This window comes from Silene latifolia, chromosome Y, assembly GCF_048544455.1.
Source record: "Silene latifolia isolate original U9 population chromosome Y, ASM4854445v1, whole genome shotgun sequence".
In the NCBI taxonomy this organism is placed as follows: domain Eukaryota; kingdom Viridiplantae; phylum Streptophyta; class Magnoliopsida; order Caryophyllales; family Caryophyllaceae; genus Silene; species Silene latifolia.
The window spans coordinates 137,706,370-137,717,947 of NC_133538.1; the positions used below are offsets into that span (position 1 = coordinate 137,706,370).

General features: G+C 35.7%; 1 protein-coding gene across 1 annotated transcript; it reads right to left on the reverse strand.

The window, feature by feature from the left end:
• Window positions 1–6,987: 6,987 nt before the first annotated feature.
• LOC141627262 (uncharacterized) lies at window positions 6,988–9,944 on the reverse strand. The gene is made up of 3 exons (XM_074440619.1): window positions 9,906–9,944; window positions 7,568–8,513; window positions 6,988–7,271 (listed from the first exon to the last, which is right to left on the reverse strand). The coding sequence occupies exons 1-3, from the start codon at window positions 9,933–9,935 to the stop codon at window positions 7,237–7,239; spliced, it is 1,011 nt and encodes a 336-aa protein (XP_074296720.1). The 5' UTR covers window positions 9,936–9,944; the 3' UTR covers window positions 6,988–7,236.
• Between the last annotated feature and the right edge of the window lie 1,634 nt (window positions 9,945–11,578).

Genomic DNA, 11,578 nt, shown 5'->3' on the forward strand with positions numbered 1-11,578 from the left:
CGAGAATGTGAAAGTGGTGAAAGATATTAAATAGTTGCAGCGTATATATGCTCTGTTTCTGCTCACATTGCTTGTGACACTTGAGTGGTATGTAGTAATTCACTAAATCTAATTAAATTTTGCTTCTAATTAATATGATTAAAATTACTCTATTGTTTATCAATGATTAATTAATGAAGAGTTTTAATTAATGTTCATTGGAAGAGTGTTAATTATATTTATTTTGGTGAGTTTGTTGTAGAATTTTGTGTTTTTGGAAAAAAAAAATAATAATAATTGGAAGGAGAAAGAGGTTGAATTCGTTTTTATTTATTTATTACTCCGTATTTATTTATTTATTTGGGAGTAGAAAGATGAGTAGTTGAAGAAATGAGGTGGGACTTTGTGGAATATGTATTTTAAAAGGATTAAAATTTGAATTAGAGGGTGATTATATATATGTAGTGATTAAAGAGTGAGTGAATCTTCATGCTTGGTGTGATTTGGGTAGTTATTGATGAGGAAGCTTAAAGAAATTGAAATAACTGCCTTGATTATACGACTAGATAACGAGTAATATAGTAGTGGTAGTGTAGTACGGTGCATAACGGATTCTCTAGTGGTTCGTACTCTAATGGGTTCGAGTTTCGATTTCCCAACGGCCCATTCTCATTTGCTACAAATCTGCCAAGCTTTCATTCGAGATAATTCGTGAAAAGTCGAACTTCGTCATATATATCGAGAGGCTAATTCGTGTGTGGACTGGCTAGCGAATCGAGGTGTTACTCAATCTTCTCAACTGACTTCGTATGACTTTGATAACGTGCTAGATCATCTTTTCCGTCTGATGGAACAAGATATTGGAGGCGTCTCTTGGCCTCGTGTGGTCCCGTTCTACTCGTCCTAGTTTTTCCCCTAGGAGTGTAGTTGTTTTGTTTTAGTTTGTTTGTTTGCTTTCGCTTTCGCTTTTCTTCTTTGGGTTGTATTCCCTGCTTCTCCTCACCAAAAAAACAAAAAAAAAAAAAAAGAATGGGTTTTTCTACATGGTACTCTTTTATTTTTTTGAATTTTACGTGGCATCCCTTGCTTTTCAAAAATATCAATAGTAGCCCTAAATTTAATGAAAACATCTTAAAATAATCAAAATGCTCTAATTTGCCTCTTTTAAATATTTAGTTTATACATTTTTTATTGATTTTTTGGCAATAATTTGTCATGTCATTAACATAAATATCATTTACTCAATCGTAAACATATTTCTTTTACAAAATTTAACTATTTAAAAACGTGGTTTTTAGTAGTTTGGGTATTTTAAGAACATTTTACTAAGTTTAGGGGTACCACAAATGTTTTCAAAAACCTGGGGATACCACGTTTAATTCGAAAAAAATATAAGGGTACAATGTAGAAAAATCCTCGCTTTTCTTCTTTGGGTTGTATTCCCTGCTTCTCCTCACCAAAAAAAATGGGTTTTTCTACATGGTACCCTTTTATTTTTTTTGAATTCTACGTGGCGCCCCTTGCTTTTCAAAAATATCAATGGTAGCCCTAAATTTAAGGAAAACATCTTATAATAACCAAAATGCTCTAATCTGCCTCTTTTAAATATTTAGTTTATACATTTTTTTATTTATTTTTTGGGAATAATTTGTTATGTCGTTAACATAAATATCATTTACTCAATCGTAAACATATTTCTTTTACAAAATTTAACTATTTAAAAACGTAATTTTTAGTAGTTTGGGTATTTTAAGAACATTTTACTAAGTTTAGGGGTACCACAGATATTTTCAAAAACTTAGAGATACCACGTTTAATTCGAAAAAAAATATAAGGGTACGATGTAGAAAAATCCTTTATTTGTGTTTTACTATGTAGGTGAGTTTTGAAATACTTTTATCTCAAAACAAATTTCAAAACTTGGAGAGTTGGAGTCCTATTAATCGGATTTGTGGTATACTTGCGGTTTGTAGAATAATGTGAAACTAGTATTGGTGCCCGGCTTCGTCCGGGCTACCTCTACTTACCATTAAATTTTTTTTTCATTAAATAAAATTATTTAAAGTTGCATAACTCATAAATGTATCATTAATATATTTTTCTATGACATATCCTAAAATTATGATGAAATAAATTTTGAGATAAATTCAGTACTCCCGTTATTAATATTTTACTCTTATTAATGAAACAGCGGTAATAACATTTTACTACTTGCCCGTAATCATCGTTACTTTCACTACTCCCGCCGTAATTATTGTTACTGTCACTACTGTCGCATTAATATTGATAATTTCACTTCTACCACCGTAATTATTGTTACTTTCACTATTGCCGCATTAATATTGATTATTTCACTACTCCCGTTGTTGTTTCTACCACTTTCACTATATTGTTACTTTTAGTATTCAAATGAGTGGTTACTATCATATAACTATATCCAATGTTACTACAATTCTTTTCTTTACTGACGAAATTACTTTTATTACTTATGCATGCAATTTTAAGAGGATTATAACCTACTTATTATATTTTTGTATGTTAAATAATTAACATCTCTATACATCTAATAAATTATATAAAGTTTAATGAAATTGCATAGTTTTAAATCTAATATATAATTTTATGATGATAATAATTAATACGGAGTACCATAAGTGTGCATGTTTATACTAATTAATTATTTTATTTTAAGGAAATTGACCATCTTCTAGTTTTCTATAAATATTTAGGAAAATTACCAAGCATCTTCTTTCTTTTAGTCTCCTTGAAATTGACCATCTTAATTAATTATTTTATTTTAAGAAAATTGACCATCTTAATTAATTATTTTATTTTAAGGAAATTGACCATATTTTAGTCTCTTACAAATGTTTAGGAAACTTACCAAGCTTCTATATAATTTAATTTTAACCCAAACTATATAATATTTGCATTGATATCGCTTAATCGGGTCCATCACACAGTGCTATTGATTTAAAACTATATAGTATAACTAATTTGTATAACTTTCTTTAATTACATTGAAATCCCTTGATTTCTGGATTTAATATATAGTATTGATTAGTGTGAATCCCGCGTGAAAGCGCGATTTTTTTAGATAAAGATGCTAGACACTTTGACTATTAAATTAACGATATTTAACTCCATTTTGAATTGTGGTTAATTTAAACAATAACTTTCGAACTTTACAGTTAAGGGATTCATAACTGAATTCCGTTAAACTTTAACGGGAAAATCAAACGTTTGTGTGCAATCTAAAAGTGGCTATTCAATTCCTCACAACAACAACAACAAAAAAAGTGGCTATTCAACATAAGCAAGTTTGGGGTAAAATTTGCCAATTAAAATGTTTCCATTAAAAATAGGAATAATTGATAGGAATAATTCCACCTTTACTCCATCTTTCCAAAATAATCCAACCTTTAACTAATCCACAAACAATCCCACCTTTATATGTTGTCTTCCCAAATGAGTCCTTACTAAAACATGACCTATTATAATAGGTAACTGTGACCATTTGATTGACACTTATTTTATTTTTTTATTTCTTCATTTTTTTGTTTTTGTTTTTCATATCTCCTCCTTCCTTTAAACCCTTTTTCTTCCTTTATACTTGTAAGTTCTACTTTCAACCTGTGAACCCATATTTTGGTGTAGATGAACAACGCATGATGACCTTGTGTGTCCTCACTACATGTTCGTGCACTCCACCACTATAGTTTGTGCGTCTTATACTGCCAATACAAAGATCGTTGGGACTAGTGAGATATATGAATAAGAGATAATGAGGGTTGAGATTGAAAAATTTATGTTTTAATTTGGGCGATGTTAGTAAAACTCGATCTATTAGGATGAGTGGGGAAAGACTTAGGAGTGTATTTTGGTGAATGCTCGGACTCCGATAGCTCCATACTCCATAGGAACAATGGCGACCACCATCAAGTGGTATGTGGAAAATTAACGTTGACACGGCTGTCTCGGGCGAACTTGGTTGCAGGCTCGGCATGATTATTAGGGACAACAAGAGGAGGGTGTCGAGGGCGGGTGTATATCAAGTGCGTGAGGAGTGGATACCCGATATTGCGGAGGCTAAGGCAACCGAATTTGGGTTACGGGTTGCAAGACAAATGGAGCTTGATGAAAAACGAATAAAACAGAGGAAAATTGGAAGAAGATTTGTAATTATTATTGTGATAAAAAACGTACAAGGGAGATGCAATATATACACCCATACATAACTTCCTATGCAATCTTTTCCTAATATAAGCCCTAATATTTAGGTAACCAATCCGTCTAAAACTAGTATACAAGATAAACGATATTATACACCGAAGATTACGATACAAAAATATCGTTCATTACTCCCCCTCAAGTTGGGACACTTGGTAATGCAATGCCCAACTTGGACTGAAGAAAATTGAAGGCTTCTCCTCCGAGTGCTTTAGTAAATAAGTCTGCAATTTGCTCCTTACTTCGTACATGTGAAGTAGACACGGTTCCATTAACAATATGGTGACGAATGAAATGGCAGTCAATTTCGATGTGCTTAGTACGATCATGAAAACCCGGATTTTTCGCAATATGTAACGTTGCTTGATTGTCGCAACGAATTTGCATGGACTGAGTATGGCTGATTCCTAGTGACGAAAGAAAGGATTTTAGCCATATTAGTTCACTAGTCACAACTCCCAAAGCTCGGTATTCGGCTTCAGCTGTCGATTTTGAAACCGTGGTTTGCTTTCGTGCTTTCCATGAAACTGGAGTATTTCCTAGAGCCACAAAATATCCAGTGATTGACCTCCTCGATAGAGGACAAGCAGCATAATCCGAATCTGAATATCCTCGCAAACATAAATCACAATTCTTATCTATCACTATGCCCTTTCCTGGACTGCCCTTGATGTATCGAATTACTCGCAAAACCGCTTCCAAATGCTCTTTTCTTGGTGTGTGGACGAACTGTGAAAGAATGTGTACGGCATACACCAAATCAGGCCACGTAATTGTCAAGTATATTAATCGTCCAACCAATCATCGATACTTCATCGGGTCCTTCAAAAGGTATCCGTCTGCCAATGCTAATTTATGTTGCGGCTGAATGGGAGTGTTTACAGGCTTTGCTCTTTCCATTCCCGCCTCCTTAATTATTTCTAAAGCATACTTTCGCTGACTAAGGAATAAACCTTTAGGACCGCTTGCAACCTCGATACCCAGGAAGTATTTTAACCTTCCGAGATCCTTAATTCCGAAACTTCGATCAAGAAATTCTTTGAGTCGTGTACTAGCACCTTCATTGTTACTTACCATAATCATATCATCAACATACACCAATACCCCAAGAAAGACGCCATCTTTATTGTAGGTAAATAACGAATAATCCGCTAGTGATTGCACGAAACCATATTTTGTCAAAGAATCAGTCAATTTCGCAAACCAATTTCGCGAGGCTTGTTTCAAACCATATAATGATTTCAACAAACGACATACCTTGGTTGATTCATGCTCTCCATACCCTGGTGGCATCGCATGTATACTTCTTCACTAAGATCCCCGTGAAGAAAGGCATTGTTTACGTCTAATTGAGCTATGGACCAACTCTTTGCAACTGCCACAGCTAGAAGACATCTCACACTCGTCATTTTCGCTACTGGGGCAAAAGTTTCATGGAAATCGACTCCCTGAACTTGTGTATAACCTTGAGCAACGAGCCTTGCTTTATACCTTTCGATCGTTCCATCAGCTTTGTACTTCACTTTATAAACCCATCGACATCCAATGGGCCGCTTCCCATTTGGTAAATTTACTACTTTCCAGGTTCCATTTTTTTCGAGTGCACTTATTTCCATGGCCATTGCTTGCCTCCATTCTGACTTCTTGGCTGCTTCATGGGAATTATTCGGCTCTTGGACCGCATCAACGAGTGCTAAGTAATTCCGGTAAGACTTAGAAAAACAATTGGTCGTGATATAATTAGCCATTGGATATCGAGTACCTTTCTTTAAGGATGTGGACTGGACCGAGTGAGCATTTTTCTTGGATGGGTCTATAATTCGCGTAGACTTGCAAACGTAATCCTTTTTCCAATACGGCTCAAACTTCTCACGAGCGCCTCGCCCAACCTGTCCTGGCACTTCGTCATTTACTACCTGTATTTCATCCTCCGTTTCATTTTCAATTCTTGTATCATCAACAATACCCTCTGTTGTACTATTCTCTAAGTCAGAATGACTTGGTCCCACAAAATCAAAATTTTCATGTATAAAAGGCTGTAAGATGGTCGTTTGCTGCTCTTGTGTATTCGGGTCATTCACACTGGCATATGGAAAAACATGCTCATAAAATGCAACGTCTCTAGAAGCAAAAGAAATCCGTTGCTTGAGATCGTACACCTTCCACCCTTTCTTTCCTTGTGGATACCCGATGAAAACACAACGCTTACCTCTTTCACTAAATTTATCTCGGGATTTGTCTTTGTTGTGGGCATAACAAAGACTACCAAAAACACGGAGGTGTTCAAGATTTGGTTTTTCTCCATATAGGACTTCATAAGGGGTCAAGCCATCTAATATACGAGTGGGTGTTCGATTAATCAAGTAAGCAGCAGTAAGCGCACATTCCCCCCAAAAATCAATCGGAAGGTTTGCTTGGAAACGAAGGGCTCTTGCTTTTTCTAGTATGTGTCGGTGTTTCCTTTATACCCTCCCATTTTGTTGCGGGGTATCTACATTACTGGTCTGGTAAAGAATGTCGTTTTCATTGTAATAATCTTTCATTATTCCTGATAGAAATTCGGTGCCATTGTCACTTTGTACTATTTTGACCTGTTTTCCAAACTGAGTTACCGTCATCTTACAAAAATTTATCATTAACTGACTCACTTCTCCTCTATCTTTCATTAGGTAAACCCAAACTCCTGTACTTCGGTCATCTACAATGGTCAAAAAATAGTGAGCTCCGGTTAAAATTTTAGTATGGTATGGACCCCAAATATCACAATGTATCAGGTGAAATAAATCAGCACTTCTTTTATTATTTGGCTTAAAAACAGACCGTGTTTGTTTTGCTCGACAACACGAGTCACAAGAATCACTAGAATTCCAAAATAAATCACACCCAACTAATTTAGAAAAAGAAGGTAAAATACTGCTTGACGGATGCCCGAGTCTTTTGTGCCATAGCCGTGTATCAGCACTAGTCTTTATTCTTGCCACAATTTCTTCCTGATCACGCTTTAGCAAATAGACCCCATCCTTATGCTCACCCCGTCCAATCTTCATCCTCGTAGATTGGTCCTGTATAACACAATGGTCGGAATAAAAGGTCACAACGCAATTATTTTCCTTAATCAATTGTTGTACAGAAATTAAATCACAATTTAAAGATGGAACATATAACACGTCTTTGAGCACGAAATTGTCACTTAGCACTATTCTGCCATGTTCATGTGCAATTATATTGGTTCCATTCGGCAAACCTACTGTCGAAGGCTTAGCACTCCATATATGCTCAAGAAGTTCCCGTCGTGCGGTCATGTGATGTGATGCGCCACTATCGATTAGCCAATCAACAACACAATTTTTATTCATACCTGAATTATTTGTATTACTTCCTGGCTTTGTATTCAACAAACTTCGAACTCGTTCTATTTCCTCTGCGGTCAGGTTACTCTTTTGTTGTTCCACCTCGCTTGTTGATGCAGCATTAGCCACCTGGAAAGTGTTACCACGGCCTCGACCTCCTCTTCCATAACCTCGTCCTCCACGGCGTCCGCGGCCTCGACCTCTAGGCTGGTACCCATGCTTGTCCCAAAAATTTTCTTCCGTATGATAATATTTCTTACAGTGTGTGCATTGCAGTGGGTCCGTGTCTGCCTGGTCTTTGCTAGTATTGGCCCCGCGTCCTTGTCCTCCACTGTTGATGGTTTTTGTAGCCATTGCCATCTCCATTGCTTCCTCCTTAGATTTCGTTATTGCCCTATGTCTTTCTTCTCGGAGAATGAGAGCATAGGCTCTGCTTAAACAGGTTATGTCATCTTCCATCAACAGGTTTGAACGGATGTGCCCATAGAGAACGTTGTCGAGCCCCATTAGAAATTGGTGCACTTTCTCTTCCTCACGTTCTTTTGTCAAAGCCGCTGCTGCCCCGCAAGTGCATTCTGGAACGCGACTGTAATTTGCCAATTCGTCCCAAATTGACTTTAGCTTTGTATAATATTCCACAACCGACTGATTCTTTTCTTGTTTGCAATCGTTTAGATCGCCTTTGAGTTGATGCACACGTGGTGCGTTTTCAGATGCATAGCGCTCCTGCAATTCCTTCCAAATCTCTGTAACCGTGCCTGAAAAGGTGATACTAGGATGAAGCTTTGTGTCGATGACGCTTCGCAACCACGCTTTTACCATCGTGTTACATTGTCTCCAGGCTACGGCTTCAAGAGTCTCGGTGTCTCCTTCATTGACAACCGGTTTCTTCACTATTCCCTCGACGAACCCCAATTTGTTCTTGGCGTCGAGGCCATTCTTCACTGCGTCAGCCTACAAATCATAATTCTCGCCATTGAAAATAGTCTGAGTTAGCATTAGACTCGGACTGTCTGACGGATATAGGTATAACGGTGAGGATGAAGGAATTTGTTCTATTTTATTTTCAGTTTTCTTGCTGTTATCTCCCTTATTCGTCATGGTTGAATCGAAAAAAAAATATCAGGATCGATTTTACTCTGATGCCATGAAAAACGAATAAAACAGAGGAAAATTGGAAGAAGATTTGTAATTATTATTGTGATAAAAAACGTACAAGGGAGATGCAATATATACACCCATACATAACTTCCTATGCAATCTTTTCCTAATATAAGCCCTAATATTTAGGTAACCAATCCGTCTAAAACTAGTATACAAGATAAACGATATTATACACCGAAGATTACGATACAGAAATATCGTTCATTACTTGAAATCGTCATTTTGGAATCAGGACTCCATGGTGTTGGTAAATATGCTAAAGGCCAACACATTCCCTTCTAATTACGTTATACTCGTACTTTGGAAATATTGGAAAGTACATTATGACTTTGGCTACTGCATTTAGGAAGTGTGAGTTTTCCTTTATTATCGCTTGTTATGTTCGGAAATTTCATCGGTTTCTACCGGATAACTTATAAAGATCGAGCTTTTGCCGTGAAAAAAATTACATGTGGAAGTGGTAGAGAAATAAATTTTATGAGAGAATAAGAAAAAGAAAATAAAGGGGTAAAAGAGTGTTGCTTTAGAAATTAACCGGTTTAGCAGGTAACAGGTAAAAAGGATCAATTTAAGAAGATTGTATATAAAGGTGGGATTATTTTTGGAATAATTAAAGTTTGGACTATTTTAGGAAGGTCAAGTAAAGGTGGGATTATTCCCGTCAATTTTTCCAAAAAAATATTGATTGTTTGTTATATTGTCATATTCATCTTTCCCAACCCAACATCCAGTAAAGCCGTCTTTCTCTCAGTCAATTTTCTTATGAAAATCTATCAATGTAGGAAAGTCTCGGTTTTTATCCGCTTTTCATTTTCTCTTTTAATTTCCTCAAATTTTGTTTCATGATCAAATCTACACTATCGAAGATTTTCTTGAACTTTTGATTCATGATCACAATTTACTAACCGATGGTTGGGTTCATCTATCAAAACGCTTATGAGGCGGTTGCAAATCTCAATCACCACACGTCTTATCAGACATGGCGGATTAACATCATCACTGATTCCGATCCCCACAATATTTTTCAACATGGCGTACAATAATTTTGAGAGAATGATATCCCAGTAAAAAGACATAATAATGATAAAAGGATAAGAATGAAAAAAGAGTAGACTTAACGGAAACTTGACGGAGGTAGGGTAGAGTTCCTTAACTGAAAACTTAGGTAGTTTAGGTCATTACCTGGAAAAAAGTGAAAGTATAAGTCCTCATCTTACCCTTATCGCTGGTAAATGTTGTGCAATAGATAAATATAAATAGTAGGATCAATTAATTATAGGCAGAAAGTATTTCATGGTAGTATGTCACTTAGGCCGGAAAATTTGGAGACTTGTTAATCTTTTAGTAAATAAAAATAAAGGGGATTCTTGGAAGGTTCATATAAGATTTGACTGGTAGTTATAATTGTATTTATAGTAAATATATTTAGGTTATTTTTGCTGTGTAAATGAGTAAAAGATTATTTGTATGGTATCAATTGTGACCACTGATTGAGATTTTATTTGTAATAATTATTATATTACAAAAGATCTCGACTGATTGCCAAAATTTCCAGTTTTACAGGTTGGTTAGGGAACTTAATTTTGGCAATGATTAATTAATGTGATAACTTAATTTAAGCAACATTTTTTTGAGAAAAGATCATTATCATTAATAAAAAGTCATACGACATCTACAACATATGCCAAGCTCAATCGGATACAAATCGATTACAACCATAGAAAATAAATTCTTGTTCAAAGAATGAAACACTCGCAATGTGAGTCTCTATCATTGACTCGCCGCAAAAGGCTTTCATCCATAAGAGGGTCTCCGAATCTTCCTTGACGAGTATCCATTTCTTCTGATGTGATTGATTGTAGCCATGAATCGGACAAAATATGTAAAACCATATAACGATCTATAACAACGCTGATCTTCTGCTGACTTATTAGAAAACTGCAAACGAACCAGAAAACGAAAGCTCTCAAACTGAGAGAAGGACACCACCGATAGACGGGGACGGAGCCCTCAGAAAGAGAGACGAAACAAAAACGAAAGCGGAAATTAAACAAAAACATAAAGGAAAATAGATTGCAAACTATTGATTGAAAAATAAAGCAATTTTGGGGCTTACCATCGATTGATGATCGATGGGAGCCCCGTATAATTGATGGAGGCTAGGGTTTTTTAGAAAGAGTTTTTTTTTAGAGAGAAGTAGAATTTAAGCAACATTTTGATGTAATTGATTACGTTTTAATTTAGCTTGCATATTTGGCCCATGTAGTGTGTTAAGTATGAAGGTCCAATTATAGGTTAACATAGTTAGGCGGGAAAAATTGTAGAATCTCCTATTCTTTTAGTAGATATACGGTATTAGAGGTGATTAAATGCGAACTTGAACGTAAAAAGCGAGTTTATAGTTTGGTATGAGTTAGTGGCTTAGGCTTTGTCATTTTTGAGAAAACATTGTTCATATCCATTGGACGGACCCAAATCAATGAACTTGATAATTTATGAACAACTTTAGGTGATACGAGAGTTCATATGATCACTACTAAAACGGTAGAACCAACTATCGAAGCAAAGATTCTCGGCTTGGGAATGAAATGATTTGGCATTAAGTTTGGCCTTAGGGGTAATCAGTAGGTATGGGTTTATTTGTAGTGACATGGATCCAAAGACAATATAGTAACCAATTTTGGCATTAAGTTTGGCCTTAGGGGTAGTCAATAGGTCTTGGATATCAATCACTGTTAGTTTTGATTATAGGTCTAATCTGAACAAATATCCCCTTTTTGTGTTCGTTATTTTCTGTTTGTTTGTCATGCCAAACACGTGATACCTTTTTAGTTCGTTAAAGTCCGTTATTCGCT

Bases quoted from the DNA above. Each gene is read 5' to 3' on its own strand.
- LOC141627262 (XM_074440619.1), bottom strand. From the start codon at position 9,935: ATGAGGACTTATACTTTCACTTTTTTCCAG. The intron at 8,514-9,905 runs GTAATGACCTAA...TATGATTTGTAG, and splicing joins ATACTTTCACTTTTTTCCAG to GCTGACGCAGTGAAGAATGG. The intron at 7,272-7,567 runs GTATGAATAAAA...TGTGTTATACAG, and splicing joins AAGTAATACAAATAATTCAG to GACCAATCTACGAGGATGAA.